The 19,394-nt window shown below is 43.8% G+C and overlaps 1 protein-coding gene across 3 annotated transcripts in view; it reads left to right on the top strand.

Annotated features, from left to right (window-relative positions):
* Window positions 1-19,394, top strand: part of PLXNC1 (plexin C1) — a 156,128-nt gene that overhangs the window by 98,282 nt on the left and 38,452 nt on the right. For all 3 annotated transcript variants that reach the window (XM_070370909.1, XM_070370912.1, XM_070370910.1), the window contains exons 15-21: window positions 1,421-1,523; window positions 4,874-4,975; window positions 5,278-5,381; window positions 8,694-8,732; window positions 8,946-9,070; window positions 10,044-10,242; window positions 15,077-15,223. In XM_070370909.1, coding sequence (XP_070227010.1) covers window positions 1,421-1,523; window positions 4,874-4,975; window positions 5,278-5,381; window positions 8,694-8,732; window positions 8,946-9,070; window positions 10,044-10,242; window positions 15,077-15,223 — 819 coding nt within the window. The remainder of the gene's footprint in view (window positions 1-1,420; window positions 1,524-4,873; window positions 4,976-5,277; window positions 5,382-8,693; window positions 8,733-8,945; window positions 9,071-10,043; window positions 10,243-15,076; window positions 15,224-19,394) is intronic.

Below are 19,394 nucleotides of genomic sequence, written 5' to 3'. Positions count from 1 at the left end.
TGAAGATAAACAAAGCTCGTGTCTCAGGCGCAAGCATTATTTCCCCAAAATAGCTTGCAGAAGCCATCCATGTGCCTCTTGGAATGGCAAAGCATTGAGCACACCATTGTTTATAATAATAATGTCTTGATAGCTTTTGTTCTAGCCATAGAACAGTCTTTTGTTCTAGACTGTAGCATCTGCAAGCAGAATCTCTAGACCCCATTGACAAATGAGCTGTCATGCTTTGCCTGAATGCAGAGGTGACATGTCTTAACAATAGAAACCCAGGATGGGGTCTCCCCAGCACCCTCAAAGTGACAGTGGAAGCTAGTGGAGACCAGGTAATCTATGAGTCATGGGCTGCTTCCTCTACTGTGAAGTCATACTCACTGCATTTAATCTTTTCCCAGATATGTTTGAGGGTCCCATCACTTGTATATTTATGTCCCATAATAAAGACACCAGACCATGGGGAAGGGAAACATATTGGAAACATCCATTTTTAGTGTTCATGCCATATGAGACTCTGCACTCTATGTTCCTCCCAAAATGCTTTATCATCTAGAGTCATAAATAAATGGATAAAGGACAAGAAAAGAGAACATCAGACTGGAAGGCAAAACAAAAAATGTGTTCATGTCCCAGAGGCACCAGTTAATAGCTGTGTGACCATAGATAACTTGGCTCTAACCGAGCCTCCCTTGGTCCATCAGTTGTATGGTAAAGAGGGTCATAATAATTATAAAATGAATAACAACAGCTAAAGCCACAAGTGCTCCCATGTGTCAAGTTAGTTAAAAAGAGCAAAAGCTAGCGTTCTTCATTGTTCATGACTCATTCCTGAATGCCTGCGCTGGGACATAGGGATGAAGCAGAGAAGAAAACAGAACCCCCTAAAAAAAAAAAAAAAAGTCCGCCTTTATGGAGCTTAGCTAATGAGGCATGCAGTATAGAAAATAAATGGAAGGTGTGTCAGATGGTGGTAACTGATAAGAAGAGTGAAGCGGAAGGTAGGGGACAGTGTTGCAAGGTTTCTGAAGGTGAGCAGCAACGGGCTGCCTCTAAAGACGACTTTTGGGGACTTCCCTCGTGGTCCCAGGTGGCTCTAGTGGTAGAGAACTCGCCTGCCAGTGCAGGAGACATAAGAGACGTGGGTTCGATCCCTGGGTCGGGAAGATCCCCTGGAGGAGGGCATGGCAACTCACTCCAGTATTCTTGCCTGGAGAATCCCACGGACAGAGGAGCCTGGTGGGTTGCCGTTCATAGGGTAGCACAGAGTTGTACACGACTGAAGCGACTTAGCGTGCGTGCACACAGCTAACTTATCAGCTATCCTACCTAGCTTGCCACCTCTTTTTGTATCTTGGAGAAAACCATGTTGGGGGAAAAATGTGTTCCTCGCCTCGACTGGGTCTAATGACACTCTTTGTGCTATTAGGTCAAACTGGGAAACCTGAAGCTCTCTGTCGAACGGGAATCAGTTCTTTCCCCCTGGTATTTTCTGATTGGGCTTCCCATCTTGCTAGTGTTTGTCATTTTTGGTAAGTGCCCTGTTTAATTTTGTCAGAGAAATTATTTCCAGGGGCCTCTCGGCAGGCAGGAAGACTTTCATGCTTTCAGGGGCGTTTGCTTCAGTTGAGTATCAGTGGATGAAAACCCAAATCAAAACTTCGGGAAAGGACTAATAGTTTCACACTGAGGGCTTCCTAAATATTTTTTTAGGATGCTTCATTAATAAAAGGCTGAATTACAAAGATGATACCTTGGTGTTTGAGAAATATAATCCACTCTGCTTCACTAAACTTGTGAATTATGATGACAGATGTCCCATTTACATGATTTCCTCGGAATTTCTCTGGGATATGGGGCTCCCGGGACTTGATCATCTCATCCTGCCTTCTCACCCTAGTAACACCCACACCCCTGACCCCAGCCCTTCCTTTCTGGCAGAACTGTATCTTGGAATTGTGATCTGTAACGTCTATTAAAATGTTCCCTGGCTCATCCAGGTACAGTGATCCCATGGTGGTTGCTCACTGGATGAACGCCAGCCCACCAAGTTGTCTTGTTTGGCTCAAGGAGCATTTTTAAAACTTTGAAGTCACTGACAACATTTTAAAATGAGATGCTTCACATTCTTTAAAATCACTTGAAAATTGTAAAGATCTGGATCGTTGGATCCTGATGTTTCCATAGCATGGGTTTGCTACAGCTGGGGAGTGGCTCTGCCTGGAGGGAGGGCTTGTGTTCACCACGCTTTTGCCATAGACTTAACCACTCCCTTCCCTGGTGGCTCAGATGGTAAAAAATCCACCTGAAATGCAGGAGACCCAGGTTCAATCCCTGGGTCAGAACGATCCCCTGGAGAAGGGAATGGCGACCCACTCTAGTATTCTTGCCTGGAGAATCTCCATGGACAGAGGAGCCTGGTGGGCTACAACCCATGGAGTTGCAAAGAGTCAGGCATGACTGAGTGACTTCCTCTTTTCCACCACTCCCTCACTGCTCCACACAGGCCATCTAACTCATCTGAGGGCCTGGTCCCTGTAGCCATTCAGGTTTTGACCCGTGTTTCTGAGCTGCTTTTCACTTTAAGTCTGTTTCCTCTTGTCCTCCTGGAAAAAAAAAAAAAAAAAAGCTTCTCCAGAGCTATGGAGCCCTTTCAATTTCCTGTCTTAGTACAGGCATCGCCTTTCTGATGGTTTTCTGTTAATAGTTGCTCATCGCGTCCTTCCCTGTACTCACTGTTTCACTCACTCATCCATCCATTCATGCATGTGTTTACCTGAGGTTTATTGAGCACCTGTTATGTTGCTGATAACTGTGCAAGACTCTGGACCTTGGGATGGTGAGTCCAGTCCTGGGCCTTTCTCTTGGGGAATTCCCGGTCCGGTGAGGAAAAGGTTTATATGTATTGTTAACTAGCCTAATGGAATGAATTCATTCTGTAGAGACCTTGTACTGTTTGTTGATGCTCATGTCAGGTATTTGTTAAGCTCTCCCAAGTTGGCCACCACTAGTATGCATCTAGAATCCAGAATTGGGCCTGATATTTTAATAAGGTCTTGGCTGGTGCTGGCTTTGAATAAGAAGATTACTTGTAAATTCTGAAAGCTGAGCTCAATTTTGAGAAATCCACTGCTGTCAGGCAGCTCTAGATAGAACAGTCTCATCATGGAGTCAGTAAACTTTGTGACCCCCTAGGAAGGTCTGATCTCTTCCTGGGCTCCCTGTGACTCTTCCTTCCTCTCCCTTCACTCTGTTGGTAGAGGCCATTGATGCTCTCTAAGGTGAAGAGGGCTCCATTTGACATGTGGCTCCTGATTTCATTGGTGCCTGGAAAGCCCTTTAAAATTCTCCTCCCCTTCTCACCATGTGTCATTAGCAGCTCCAGCAAGTGTACCCTTCAGTCCATCAATCATATATCATGAGTGAAAACACGAAACACCCCTGGCCTAGGGCTGCCACCTGCGAAACACCCCCACTGTGGCTTCCCCTGGAGATTTCAGCCAGGAAAAAGCCATGACTGCAGGGAAGTGGCCAGCTAGCTCCCTTTGCAGGCAGTGAGCTGGTGCTGCCTATAGGGTGGTCTGCGGACCAGTGGTCCCAAGTGATGCTCCTGGGAAAAGGGTTCCACAGTCAAGTCAACTTGAGAATCACTGCCTGCTCCACCGTTTCTGGAAGATGCATGATGCATGTTATGATTAAGACTGTTGACTATGAAGGAGTCCAGCGCAGAGCTGTATAGTAAGTCCCTACATACGAACCTTCAAGTTGTGAACTTTCAAAGATGTGAATATGCATGTCAGCCCCTGAATAACGGTTGTTGTACCGTACTGCTGAAAATGTTTTTTTTTTTAAATTTTGGTTTTTTATGTACATGTTATTTTTGTTGAAAATATTATAAACCTGTTACAGTACAGTACTGTGTTAGTCGGGTACCTAGGCTAACTTCGTTGGACTTATGAACAACGTGCACTTACAAACCCACTATCGGAATGGAACATGATGGCACGCAGGTGGCTTACTGTATTGAATTTTATTTCCTCCGGCACCATTCACATCTACTGGTAACATGATCCTTTTATCATGAAATTTCTATTAAGGGAAGAAAAAATTTCTAGAATAATCAGGACAGTTGACAATAGTCAGGACAGTTGTTATTTTTTAAAAAGAAGCTCCAAATGCTTCCTGTGAGTTACTTATTGGAACCCTGTCAATATCATAAGGAGGCAGGCACTTTAACATGAGGCAGCCAGGCACAGAGATGCTAAGGAACTTACCTGGGGTCACACAGCTAGTTAACAGCAGAGCGGGGACATGAACCAGTGCCAAGCTTGTTCAGTGTGCTGCCTCTACAGCGTAGGTTAGAAGCAGAATGAAGTGGAGAAAGGAGCAATATCCAGATAGGGGGCTTCTCTGTGGACCACTCACCCTGTCACTGCATTTGATCTATGCAAGTTTGGCTCACACAGCTCACTGTGGATCTGTGGGGTTTTTTCTGCATTTAAGGTTCAACTTTATTTCTCTGGGGATGTTTAGAAACATTAAAACAGAACAGAACAATATAAGTGGCCTGTGGCTGTAGGGAGACTTGGCTTGTTTCATTACTTTTCAGCCAGCTGGAATCTTTGGTTACAAGCGAAGGTTATTTGATTTAGTTTTTACTTTGAAGATGAGTAGTTTTTTTTTTTTTAATTTTTCTGTTACATGTGAGCATCTTCCTCTCTAATGTGACCCCTCACTGGGAATTTTTCTTCTGAGAGATTCTGCCTCTTCCATGCTAGTCTTTCTGTCTTTCCCTCTGTTACAAGGACTGTAAAAGTTGGTTCTGTTTTTCCCTTTCTGTGTTTTAACCCGTCAATCTCTTGCTGGATCTCTATCTCTGCAGTGGCCGTGGGGGTGACCAGGCACAAATCGAAGGAGCTGAGCCGCAAACAGAGCCAACAATTGGAGCTCCTCGAGAGCGAGCTCCGGAAAGAGATACGTGATGGTAGGCTCCAAAGTTGTATTTGTAGAAAAACAAGGCTTTTTTATTGTCTTTTTTTTTTTTTTACCCTTAAATGGAACCAGCCACGTTAATGAGAACCATTTGTATGATCGAAGACAACTGAACAGCAGGGTCTAGGCCTGGCTTTGTATTTTATTTCAGTTTCTTCGCAGCCAACCAAGTAATTATCTATTGTTTCTTCTTTAATGAAAAGCAAGGTCATATTCTGTGTTAGACAAAACAGCAGAAGATCTTATCCGTTGTTGGTTGAGTTAAAATATTGCTCTTGGGATTCTGTTTTGCAGGCTTTGCTGAGCTGCAGATGGATAAATTGGATGTGGTTGATAGTTTTGGAACTGTTCCCTTCCTTGACTACAAACATTTTGCTCTGAGAACTTTCTTCCCCGAGGTAAAAGAGCATTGATCATCTTCCTAAGGTTGAGACTTGAATAATAATGAAGGTGCTTGTTGCTGTTGTCAAAAAAACTGGTGTTTGCTTCCAAGGCAGCTGCAGATAATGTGCTTGGTACAGAATAATGGCTTAAATCTGAGCAGAGCGGGGAGGAGGAGAACTATTAATTGGATTGATGAGGGTAGAAAACAGTGATGGGTCACTGGCAATTACTCTTTGTCCAGTAACAAAACCTAGGAGGGACACGAGTTCAGAGTGATGATTTTTGCTTTATTTTACTACCAGTTTAGAACTGAATTTGTAGCTTGGGAAGTGAGCTAGTTTGTTTAAAAATCAATAAATTGTGGGCTGGCCAATTTGTTGTGTTTATCTGCATGACTTCCATTGCAGCCACTAGATTATTCACCATTACTTCGCAATTGGAGGTGGAAAGTGCTATTGGCCGAGAGGGAGGAACCTAGACATGCGTAGGATTTGAGTTAATAGCAGCCATTTTTAGCAGTGTAGAGTTTTACGGTTCTCTTCAGCAGTTATTCTCCAGCTGATCCATCGGTGGCACCCTCATTTAGCAGAAATAGCTGCATGAGATGATTAATTGATTTGTTCTAGGACTCCGAGGAATAGTCTACTTAAGCCTTTGGGTTTTTGGCCTCGCATTCTCACACCTCCATCTTCTCACCCACTCGCATAGCCTTCCTCATTCACCCTCCTAAGTCTTTGGCAACGTACGCTCATCCCCCTACCATCGCCTGCACATCCTGATACCCCAGTTCTTCCATATTGCCCTTCGCTCGTCCAGAACTGGGACCACATTGAGGCTCAGCCTCTGGAACACATCAACACCAATTATCAGATTTAAACCTAGATTCCTAAGCAAAGCCAAAAGAGAGATTGGGCCTATATTACTTTACCAGCAACTTCTCAGCTTCATTTGGCCAGAGGCCTAGCGTTCAGAAACCCAGACATGGGCAGTAAGCAATTTTCAGTTTCTCAATCATTCTAGAAGCAGACACTATGATATGTGATGCTGTGTCTGGAGGTTGGGGTACCTCTATAAAACACCTACCATATATATATATATTTTTTATTTACTTATTTATTTTTGGTCCAAGCCTTAGTGTAGTAAATCAAGGAGGCTAGAAATAAGACCTTAACTTTTTGCACTTGTATATTTTTTTTAAGTTATCCTCCAAGAATATCAGGCACCGAGACTTACCATTTGGCACTCCTCCATTTCCACGGCAGAACACTGCCTGGGGAGGGGAGTTGAATTCCCTGAGTCAGGATGACTGTGCCTGGCCTCAGCAAAGGTTGCGCCATGAGTCCTATTTCCCAGCTATCTGAGATCCCCATTAAGAATTTAATAGCAGTAAACTAAGAGAGTTCTACCATCTACAGGAGTATTGTGTGGGCTTTTATAGTTCAGGATTGCCCTTGAGTGCTGGAGAGAGTGATCTGTGGCCTGCAAAAAAAAGTCTTCCTGTCTTCTAAATTCAGTAATCAAGAGCAAGATTGCGTTGAGGAATGTAAAAGAACACTGTTGTGAGTGTTTAAAAAAAAAAAATCCCAGACACAATGCTGTATTATCTTAAAAGAGAGACATTTGCAAGAAGGCAAAATGATCTAAATCAGGGTTGTGTAGCATCTCAACCTGGGAAGACACAGGAAAAGCAAGCATACATTTGTTAGAACCCCGTTGTGAAGACCTGAGTTAAAATTGAATTGATAATAATTAAGAGAAGATGTGAGAACAGGGGAAGGTATTCCATGACAACACCAGATGAAATGCATTCTAGACTTAGAAGTCCCGGTGATGAATAGATCCTTCACTGATAAATCTGGACCACATCCTCTAGGCCTGAAGCTGGGAAGTGGGGAGAGAACTTGAGTGATGAATACCTACTCAATAACAACAGGCAAAACCCGGAGGAAATGGTACCTCCTCAGAGACCAAGGCATTACCAACTTGTAGTTTTTTGCCCTGCTAGTTCGGTTTTTTTGGATGTAAAAGCCTGGCTTTAAATTTTATCGGCAACTTTGTTTTGCTGAAAATAGAAGACATAAGGGTAAGCAGAGCATCTAACCACTTGGAGGAGAGGAATTTGAATGAAAGAAGGAAGGAGCCTTTGAACCCAGGGAGCCAGAGCAGTATTTCCCTATTTGACATCAAGAATTAATCTGTTTAAATTGCCTATTGACATAAGGTTGGTTCAGCAGAAAAATATTAGGAACTAGAAAATGCAAACCTGGGGTCTGATTTTTCTGCTTATTACTAGTGGAGAGTATAACCAAAATAGTCTGAGATCTTCTGCTTGGGCTAACAAATTTGAAAATATAAGGCAAAAATTCTCTACAGAAGAAATTCACTTTAAATAACTTATGGTTTCAATGATTACCAAAACATTTAAAAATAACAGAATGTTTAAATTTATATTTTCATCCCATTGACTCAGTGTTACACGTCATGCTTTTTAAATTTTAATCATTTAATTCCAATATGATTTATGATACATTGATGGAAACTCAAATTTCAAAGTTTATATTCAGGGGCTACAGAGCATAAGACTTTAAAATATTTTTAGAAACCAGCAGGGCAATGGCATTGTGGTTTAGTTTGCTGTTAGTGATTAAAAAAAAAAAACCAATGACGACAGCTGATGTGAAAACCTTACTGTGCACTCGTTTATTTTATTTTCACACCTAACCCACGAGGTGGGAGTCATTATTGTTTCCGTTTTGCAGATAAAGAAAGTCAGATTCAGACAAGTTAAATGACTTGTCCAAAGTCATGTGACCAGCAGGTGATAAAACCAGAACTGGAACCCAAGTCGTTTGACTCCAGATTCTAACTTGTAGCCACCCCTCTCCATTCAGTCTTGAATAACATTGTGTACTGAGACAGTAAATACTTCTAAGCGAAGACTTGCATAAACTGACCAAATACAACTCAGTATTTATCCTTAGAAGGTAAATTGCTTGAGGAGTGGTCTGTATATTTGCATAATCTTTTCACCACCACTTCTTTAACTTTGGAACCAATTCTTTTAAATGCCTTCATCTGTCAAAAAATGGGACTGATGCAAAGATAATTATTCTTGGAGGCCTTCAGAAGTCACTGGTGTTTCTTGAGAGCTGAATATTTATTTATTTATTATGTAGAGAATATGCAGTGAGCATAAGCCCAGGGGCTCTTCAGATTAGCAAATAGTGTCTCTACTTGATTAAAATGAACTCAGGTATTATAACAAAAAAAACACTCTTCATTTCTCTTGGATGTTATGAATAATAAAAGTGTCTCCTTCCTCTCAGTCAGGTGGCTTCACCCACATCTTCACTGAAGATATGCATGTAAGTCTATAAGTTTTCATTTTTAGCCCATGACTGCCTGCCTTTCATAGTGCTGTCATCACATCATCATCTCCATTATTATTTAGAATTGTTATTGTGGGCATTTGGGGATCACAAATTTGATATTAATAATTCATTGTCTTGAAACCCCATTGTGGATCCACTTTCTAACTTTTAGTTTATTTATTTATATTGTATTATATATTTTTTCAGAACAGAGATGCCAGCGACAAGAATGAAAGTCTCACAGCTTTGGATGCCCTAATTTGTAATAAAAGTTTCCTTGTTACTGTTATCCACACTCTTGAAAAGCAGAAGAACTTTTCAGTGAAGGACAGGTACCTGTCAATTTGTTTATATTTTGAAAGTGATTAAGTAGAGAGAATAAAACCTGCGCCTCTTATTTTCTTTCCAAACTACAGCCTCGACTTGGTGTCTGAGAACCCGCATCTCCCCAAAGGTTGGGTGTTTGGGTGGCCGTGCAGTCTTAGTGTCTCCATTGCAGATCACAGTGCCCTAACACAAGTTCTATTTTGAAGAAACACACACATGTGACCCCCAAAAAAAGCACCCTAAAAAACCCCAACACCAAGAAAGAAACATGAATCCTGAGTCTCAAAAGCAGAAGTGGTGTTTTCTATTTTTAAAACACTCTGAAAATTCAGGGAAGACATTCACTTCTTGTTACCGCTCTAGTTTGAAGTTTTAGAGCTGAAAACATATAAAATGACCTGAAGTTAACATTGATATGTGGTTTTTATGGATTGAAGGCTAAGGCAGTTGAAACCTAGATGTTTAAAAAAAGCACCCACAGGGAAGCATCCCGTTAACACCCCATTGCAGGGCCCCTCATGTTTCCTTGGAGATGGCTATCAACACCAACCAAGCCACAGATGCTGGTTAACCCTCATTAACCAAGGCTCTGGTTTTTTCTGGGTTTTTTTTAATGTGCTTTTTTTCCATCATCTGTGTATCTTCTTTTTTTTTTCTTGAGATTATAATTGACATACAGCTCTGTAGAGGTTTTAGGTGTACATCATGATCACCACAATCTTATCTCTCTTTCTGAGTCTGAGTCTTTTTTTTAATATGCCATATTTAAGTGAACTCATACAGTATTTTTCTTTCTCTATTTCATTTCACGTGACACCCTCGAGATCCATCCATGTTATTGCAAATGGCAGGATTTCCTTCTTTTTATGGCTGAATATTATTCCATTGTATACAGGCACCACATCTTCCGTATCCATTCATCTGTTGATGGACACTTCCATGTCTTGGCTTTGTAACCAAGGCTCTGTTTTTACGCAGGTGTCTGTTTGCTTCCTTCTTAACCATTGCCCTGCAAACCAAGCTGGTCTACCTAACCAGCATCCTGGAGGTGCTGACCAGGGACTTGATGGAGCAGTGCAGTAACATGCAGCCTAAACTCATGCTAAGACGCACAGAGTCCGTGGTAGAGAAACTCCTCACAAACTGGATGTCTGTCTGCCTTTCTGGTTTCCTGCGGGTAAGTGTCGCATCCCTCGGCAGTGTCCGAAGACGATAAGCAGTTATTTTCAGCAGATGCTAACGTCTTTGCCAGGATAAGTCCTGCGTACTCCATGGTGTCCGTATTTAACTTCTTTTAGTCTTGGTCCTTATCAGGGGCACATGAAGGGAAAGAGAAAATTTGCTTTTGCTCTGACTGACCTGTGCAAGTGTAATTCATTTAGAATTTCCTCAGGTAAGACTTCTCTCTTCTTAAAAATTGTATTAAGAGATACAATCAATGTGAGGCCTACCCTTCTCACAGATTTTTAAGTGTTCAAAAGTGTTATCTATTGGCACGATGTGGTACAATGGATTTCTAGAACTTACCTTATGTAACTGAGACTTTATACCTATTGGCTTTTGCATCCATCTTCACATGGTTAATTAACACATGCTGGAAAAGATGGCTGGATGGCATCACTGACTCGATGGACATGAGTTTGACTGAACTCTGGGAGTTGGTGATGGACAGGGAGGCCTGGCGTGCTGCAATTCATGGGGTCGCAAAGAGTCAGACATGACTGAGTGACTATTGAACTAACTGAGTGGAGAGAACATTCCTTCCTTTTTTTTTTCTTATGCTTGTGCTGTGTGGCATATGGGATCTTAATTCCCCAATCAGGGATCGAACCCATGCCCCCTGTACTGGAAATGCAGTCTTAAATACTGGACTGCCAGGGAAATCCCCATATTTCAAATACTGATGAAAACGCTCTTTTCAGAGCCTCTGAAGCATCTGCAAAATTGCTGTTTACCTACCACTACACTCGCTGTGAGCTAATGACATTCAATCCCAAGTGGTCATCTCATGTGAAAGCAAGTCTCCAAAGAGCTCCCCGCCCCTTGAGTTCACTTTGTGAGAGTTACTACGTGAATATGGTTATAATCTATTCGAATCTTGAAATTCTTATGTGAGCTTTTCACAGATGCCATGGGTAAGAGGGAGTGCTCTGGAGCCTGCTGCCTAGTCTGAATCTAGACTCTACCACTTACTACAGGCCCCAAGCAAGTTTTTTGACCAGCCTGAGCCTTGGGTTTATAACCTGTAGAATGGAAGAATGTTTTAGGGCTGTTCTGAAGCACAAATGAAAAAATGTATGCATTTGCTTGGCACTGAGTAAGCACTCCATAAATTGTGCCCATTATTATGATGAAATATTAATAGGAAAAGAAGTGTGTTCTGTTGAACCCAGTCTCCATTCAACCCTCTGAGGTCCCTGGTGCAGAAGGTTCTTATCCTTCTTTAATTTTACCAGCCATCCAGATTCCAGCAAAACTGCATAATTGTGTATTTGTAGCTGGTTCCGAAATCTAATTAAAGTTTGAATAAGATACACTGCTATGCCACAGGTTTTAACAGTGCTACTTAAGTTTAGATCCCAAAAGCAGTGCCTTAAATAGGCTATGCTTAGAGTTTAATGCAATCTTACAAGTAGAGGCACAACATTTTTTTTTTCTTTACCAACCCTTTTCTCTCCCAAGGCAATACCCATTTATTAAGATTAATGAAATCTGCCTTCTTTTCTGTTTACTTGGTATAAATCATCATATGCTTTGGGGAGATGTGGAGCGGTTATTTCTGGGGTGAATATTTTTGGCTCCCTAGCTTCAGCCACAGCTGCTTTGAAAGAGGTAGCAGGGGCCTCACCTAGTTCCTGGGTCTTGGTCTCAAAAGGCACCCCCTGCCCCACCACTCGCTAGTGCCACTGACTCAGAAACTCAAGGCGAGGTCTGGCTGGCCCGGTTTCCAGGCTCCTGCAGGTGATCCCATCGCCCTGCCTTTGAGAATGTGGGAGAGGGAAGCAGAAGGAGCACTGGCCTGGGAGTCTTGGCTAGACATTCATCTCAGCCCCAGCTCGCTTGTGGCTCTGGCATGGCCCTTTCCATCTGGGCATCTTCCCACTGAAGGAGGGGCCTGGCCATTTGTTTTGAACTCCTTTCCAGTTCTTTTTTCTGGGACCTCGCGATTCTTATTCTGAGCCCTGGAGGCCTAGTCAGAGCCTCGTCCTTACTGCTCTTGGGTATTAAAAAGGTCAGGACTCCCCGAAGTCTGGGCTGTGAGCCCAAATGGCCCTTCTGAGCAGAGGATTCTGCATCAGGATTTTACAGTGCTGATTCACGGGTGTCTTGAGCACTTGGGATAGGGAGGGGGCAGCGTGCTCCCTGGGGAGGAAGTGGCATTCAGCCACTTGGGTGATACTTTCATTTTCAGGGGAACAATTCCCTCTGGCGTGAAGGGCCTGATTTCTCCCTCCACGTGCCCAAGGGGCACAGGGCTCTGATGGCCTAGTCCTCCTGCCCTCCCTACCTCCCCATCCCACCCCAAACATTTGCCTGGGTGCCATGAATTCTGTGACCTCCGGGTAACTTCCTCCTCTGTGCCTCTAAGGCCGTGTGGGTCAAGTAATAATAATAACTGCCATTTATTGAACGTTCTGGCCACTATGCTAAGAGCTTTGCTTCCTTTTTCTCATTGAATCCCATGAGGTGAGGACCTTTATGACTATTTTGCATTCCGGAGAGGTGGGGTGCACAGAAAAGACGAGACTTTTCTGCGCACAGATCCCACAACGCTGTAGCAGCACCAGAGAGCTCTTAGCCACCCTGCTTACTGCTTCCACAAGGGGGAGGCTACCTTCTTCCAGGCTTAGGAAAGGATTCAGGGTGGGGTGGGGTGGGGTAGGGGTGGGATGGTGAATGAGACCACAGGTGCAAAAGCCTCAAGCTCAGCTATGGTCAGAGAGTCTGGTCTCATGAAGGAAAGGACGGTGAAAGGGCCAACCTTAATTCCCTGTCAGTTCCATAAAGGGAGCTCTGAAGGCCGGCTCCCCAGGAGCTGTGTGCATCCTGGTCTGAGTAGGTTCTAACACAACTTAGAACTTGTGTTCAGTGGTGACAAAGAAACCTCATGGCCTCGTGTTTTCCTACGCTGGCCATGCATCAGAATCTGCAGAAGGTGTTAAAACTACCAACGCTCAGACCTTTTTTCCAGAGATCCCACATCTAAAGTAGAATCCAGACATCTGAGTTATTTTTATAACCGCCCCAAGGGATTCTGGTGATGATTTTCCAGGTTTCGAACCACAGGTGTGGGTAACAGTGCCATATGAGATGTTACTTATCTGAGTCTAGCTGCAGTCTTCCGGAGAATTCTGACTACAGGGCCACTGAGTCTGGAGCTGTCGCTCTGCACAGCCCAGAGGAGCCCACTGGCCCCCGAATGCCAACCTCTACAGAAGCCTCCAGCCCCCTCCCAAGGGCGCTTATCCCCATCTCTGATGTGGGCTAGGAGCAAAGAGAAGTGAGGTTCTAGGTTTGCGGTCAGGACATTACCTAAGAGGGTGGAGGGAGAGAGAAGAGAGCCATGTGGTTGTGAACCTCTAAATAAAGGAAGTTTCTTGTGAGAATTGAAATGTCGTGTTCTAGTCCCAGTGTTCTCCCCACCTGGGAACTTTTTGAACATTCCAGCCCTGTCCTACAGTAAGGAAGCGACTAGAGGCTATGTCAGCAGGGGAGAGGGAAGTGGTGCCGGGGCCCAGGGGCGGGTGGGGCGGCACAGGAGAGACAGGAAGCCAGGGACGGCGGAGGGATGTGCCCCTGTCGTCAGTGTAGAGGATGGTATGCAGGCCGGTGGGGTGGGATCCCAAGAGACCTCAGAGATGTCTTGGTTTACCTGTTCAAGGGAAAGCAGGTGAGAGATTTGGTGAAATCTTCCTTTCCAGGCCAGATGCATTGGCTGTGAAGCTTGACTTTGTAAACTGGGGCTTCAAGCCCTAGTCACGTGGTTGGCTGCTCATCATCACCCAGGCAGTCTGACTTCCTGGTTGTGGCCCTAATTCTTTCCTCCCCCTCAAATTCAGTTTAATGATATCCTTTTGATCACGGATGGCTTCTTTACTTCGTTTATTTTCTACATGATAGTCAACCCAGGGCTACATGCCTTGGGAGGCTGCATGAGAGCACAGCACACAAGCCTCCCGCTTTGGGGCTGCTCTGAGTCCATTCAAGCACAAACTGGCTGCAGATTTGAAACATTTCTATAACAGCAAGGGCGGACACCTTTGATCCAGAAAAAAAAAAAAAAAAAAGTGCAAGAGGAAGTTATCAGAATGCTTAGGAAGATCCTTAGAGTAATGGAATCAGATCTGGCCCGGGAAGGAGGTGGGGTACCTCTGTGGTCTGTACTAGCACAGGTACCCAGGTGGGACCGTGAAGACTGGGTCCGGGAACCACTGGGGGCTGGCTTCCTCTTGGGCAGGAGAAGAGGCTGCAGATTGTGTAACTAAAGGCCACTTCCTTTATGAGAAGCTGTTAACACCAAAATTTCCTCCTAGATAAATTTATAAAATGTTCTTATGTTTATTCTAGTTACCAAGGCTAATCATCCTGCCATTTATTTTCAGTGTGCTTAAAAAAAAAACAACGGGGCAGTTAAATAGGAATGTAAACAAAGGTGAAACCTCTACGAACTGTTCTTAGGCCAACTGATGAGAGTTAGGCTGAAGTAGAGAAGCTTAGGCATAAAAGAGTGATCGGTCTGTGTACTTCATGCTGTTATCAACTGTAAATGCAGTGAGGGAAAGTGTGTGTTTGTGTGTGTGAACACATGTTTACTAGGGAGAGGAGGCAGCTTCCTGAGATTTGCTCCCAGTCCTAAGTAGAGCAGTATGTATTTTCTTGAGAGTTTCATGTTGATTGTTAGAAAACACTGCCTCCTGTCTCTTGTCCTGGTGCCATAAACTGAAACTTTAATTCTTTGGAAAGTATAGTGGATTCTGGCAAAAACTGTTACTTTTGCATCTTTTTCCAAGGAGACTGTTGGGGAGCCATTCTATTTGCTGGTGACAACTCTGAACCAGAAAATAAACAAGGGCCCCGTCGATGTAATCACTTGCAAAGCGCTGTACACCCTTAATGAGGACTGGCTGCTGTGGCAGGTTCCAGAATTCAGTACTGTGGTAAGTTTGCGATGAAGCTGGTGGGGTAGACAGTGTATGTGGGGGGTGGGGGGATAGTGTCACTTGAAATGATATCATTACTACTGTGAGAGGCCTCAGACTTTTAGTTAATTAAAAACAGTAGTTGATAAAATATTAACACGTGTTCACATAATAGATTTTAATTACTCTGATTGGGGAGAAAAGTATTATGATGATGCCTGAGGTACTCATCAATTTCCAAAGATTTTAATATCAGGATTGCTTATAGCCTTCAGCATCATCAAAGGAAATGCAAAGTACTCCCTATTCAGCATTTAGAATTGCAATCAGAATTTCTCAAACAACTCTGCCCTGGAAGACAATGTGTGAAGATGTATTTCAACCAAATTGAGGCCGTCTTATTTTAGAATGATAACGCAAGACAAATTCCACTGTGTTCCCCCTGCAACCTGACGCCCTTACTTTATTTTCATGGATTAGTTACAAATGTTTGGTGTCATGCACTTAATGTTCTGTGATCTCATAGATATTTTTAGAGGAATGCTGTAAATCATGACAGTAAGATGATTGCCTGGCTGCTGGAGGGTTTCACCCATTTAAGAACTTCCTTTTCTCCCATCCCCACTCCACCCACCCACCCTCTTCCCTTCCTTAAAGGAAAAGAGACTGATTTTTTTTTTTTTTTTTTTTTGCACAGTCAGGAATTTTAGAGAGTCAAGCATGGCAAGTATCTCCAAAATCACTTTGGATTTTTCTGTGCTTTTCTGTTAATAGAGGCTTGGAAAAGAGATGGCTGTGTTTTGGCTTTGATCTTTGGCTTTGTGGAGATTCTGAGCTGCTCACAATCTCATGAGTGGGGAAGGAGGGAAAAAATTACAGTGGGGTTTTGGTATTTCTCAGTAAAAGGGCTGAGTCTCCTGTGGCTTCGCTTGGATGGTGAGCACTGCAGTGTCATCCTGGAAGAATCTATCCTTAATTGGATAGACTATGTTCTGGTTGTGTCCTCTGGTGGGATAATAGTCCCTCGGTAAGCTTTTTAGAGTTCTTGGTCATTGCCAGATGGAGCTCACCCTCCACTGAAGACACATGCTCAACTCCATCCATAAGGTGGGAGGCTGGGCAGAGAGTCACCAGTTCTGACTTCTGTCTTTACCCCCATCTATACCCGAAGGGTGCAGTGGTTCTCCAATGTTGGCATGCATCAGAGGCCCCTAGAGAGCTGATTAAACCCCAGAGTTTCTAATTCAGTAGGTCTGTGGGTGTGACCAGAGAACTTGACATTTCTCAAGAGCTTTCTGTAGCTACTGCAGTTACTGATAAGAGTGGTTACTAAGTGTAGACTCGAGAGCCAGGTGATTTGAATTCTGCCTCTGGATAGCTGTGTGGCTTTTGGCAAATTTGGAAACCTCTCTGTACCTCCACCTCTTCACATGTAAAATGAGGGTGGTGATCATGGTGCTTGCCTATCTCATGGGTGTCACAAGGATTAAGGGTTGATATTCTGGGCTTCTTGGGCTTCTCTGGTGGCTCAGATGGTAAAGAATCTGCCTGCAATACAGGAGACCTGGGTTCGATCCCTGGGTGGGAAAGATCCCCTGGACAAGGGAATGGCTACCCTCTCCAGTATCTTGCCTGGAGAATTCCACGGACAGAGGAGCCTGGAGGGCTACAGTCCATGGAGTCTCAAAGAGTTGGACAAGACTGAGCAACTAACACACACACTGTCCACATGAACAAAGCACTTAGACCATTGCTGGACACATGAGTGCCCTGTAAAGAGTTATTAAATTTAATTCAAATCTCCTCAGGCACATGTTAGAAATGCTGATCCAGACACACCCTTACCTGGGCCTTCCCTCGGGACTAACTACATTGGACTCTCTGGGGATGGAGCTCAGGGCACAGATAGATGTCTTAAATGCTCCAGGTAATCCTGACATGCATCCTGCAGGAAGAACCCCACTGGTATGTCGGGAGAATGAAGGATGAACTTGCATCAGGGCCCATTGACTCTCCTTTCACTGATTCAGGGTTTCGTCTTCAGACCCAGGGCCTGGGTCCTAACCCTGAAGATGTTCATGCTTTTACTTTGAAACATTTCAGGAGCTCCACAGGTTCCCAAAGAGAAATATTTACAAGTGAATCTAGGTCAGGGGAAGCCAGCAGGGTCTCACTTTCATGAAAACACGAACCCCCTGGCAGGAAAGAGAGGAGAGGAGAAGATGGAACTGGGAGTGGGGAGGATTCAATGCCTGGAGCAACTTTCAAGGCCGGAGTCCTTTCTGATGCTTTACATCTGAACACTTTTTCCCCTTTCATTTTGAAACGTTATTTATTTCACAGTCAATTAAGACCATGTGTTTCTGATTTGTTAACACTCAACTCATCATCAAAATGTTTCTTGATGTTGAAATTTGTGTCGACTCTTGGATTCTTTTTTCCTCTGTAGCCCCTGGGGAAAAGGTTGATGGAAAATTATGCTTTCAGAAATCCACATAAATCTTTCTTTTTGAATACGGATTTGCCTGTAGATAGCATTGAGACTGAGGAAGGGGCATGCCTCTTGTTTCTAGGGCCCTTGACTTTAAACGTGATTTTTAATACCTTTTATTGGACCTGCCCCAAACCTCTTTCATGGTGAATGGTTATACTAGGAGCTCCAGGGAGGCTTGATCCGGTCTGTGCTTGTGTGACAAAGTGTTAGCAGAAGGTCAATATAAAAAATTTAAGGGTTTTTATTTCCTTTCAGGCAAGTCCCCTCAGCCTTAACCATCATCTTTTACATTTTCTTCCTTCCTCTCTCCTCCTCCCGCCCCCTCTTTCTCGCTTTACCCCCACTTCCCCAGGCCTCAACATACACCCAGAGGTTTGAAGTCTTGATTTTCTAAATTTGCCTGAGGTGGTTTATGTAATTGAAAACCAAGGTGTGGTGAACAAACCCGATTGTGTGTGTGTCTGTGTGGTGTACATTTTTTCAAAGAAAGAAAAGTCAGAGGAAAAAAATGAAGAGCAGCCACCAGAATGGTTTGAAATGACAGAGGTTGGTGCCATGTCAGGGGCACATTTAAAAAGAGGGCCCCAAGCTCCTGTTTGGCTAAATGTTCAAAAACACGGCTCCTCATCCAACAGCCCAGAAGTTAGGTTTGACACCTCTAAAGGTTAGAATGTGTTCTTCCTGATGTGTGGAGTGTTTTCTAGAACATTAAAGACATCCTACCAATTGCTTATACGTGAAATCATTATAGTAACACATGGGCTCCAAGAAGTAATTCTTTGTTTGCCGTGCCCTGGGAGGAAAACTCCTCTGACTTTCTTAGATGTAAGCAAAGGCCCATAAAGTCACTTCCTCTAGGACCAGAAGAAACCCACTCTCCTCTACCAGGGGACCGCAGACTGGTGTTCAATGAGGCAGACTGCCATAACGTTCTCAAGCTCCTGGATGGAAGAATCAGGGGAGCACACGTACCGCTCCCCCCACCACACACACATATGACTTGAACATCCAGGCATTCCAAGTTGACAGCTAGACGAGGAATAAAGCCTGCTGCTCTGTGGTTTTACCTCCTTTAGGCACGTTTGAGGTTGCGGCTGGAGCCTCTCGGGCCCTCCCTCAAGGCGGTGTGTGTCTAGAGAGTGATTTTGGAGCAGATCGCCTGAAACTTCTGAGGAGTGAGTGAAGGTTGGGGATTTCAGTTCCGGGAAAGTGGACCACATGGGAGAAAGGACATTTGCTTCACTTTTAGGAGGAGATGAGAAAACCCAATAACTCGTAGCAAGCATGCTGAATTAGCAAGAGGAGCTTGACTTACAATCAAAGTTCAGCGAGAAATGGTTTTTTGAACTCTTAAAGCCAGGAAATGAGCCTGCCAGTCGGCTGTATCTAAGAGATAGCATCTTGGCGCCCTGGGAAACGCTGTTCTGACAAACATATTATTGCTCTCATTCTCATATCTATGAGAAAGTCTTTAAGATTATTAGAAAATCTTGAAAAAGCACAGATACTTACCTTCAGAAATCTTAATGCTGCTGCTATGATTTATTGTAGGTTTCTGCCAGCCCACACCAGCCCTTTCTCCACAACAGTCACCATGTTGGGGACAGTCATGTTTCATAAACTATTTCGTCTCTGATACAGCTCTAACTATCTCTAGCAAGAGTTGCTCATTGACAAGCTTCCTTCAACACAGTG

Source organism: Bos mutus, chromosome 5, assembly GCF_027580195.1.
Source record: "Bos mutus isolate GX-2022 chromosome 5, NWIPB_WYAK_1.1, whole genome shotgun sequence".
Taxonomy (NCBI): domain Eukaryota; kingdom Metazoa; phylum Chordata; class Mammalia; order Artiodactyla; family Bovidae; genus Bos; species Bos mutus.
This window is presented reverse-complemented; position numbering and strand designations above follow the sequence as displayed.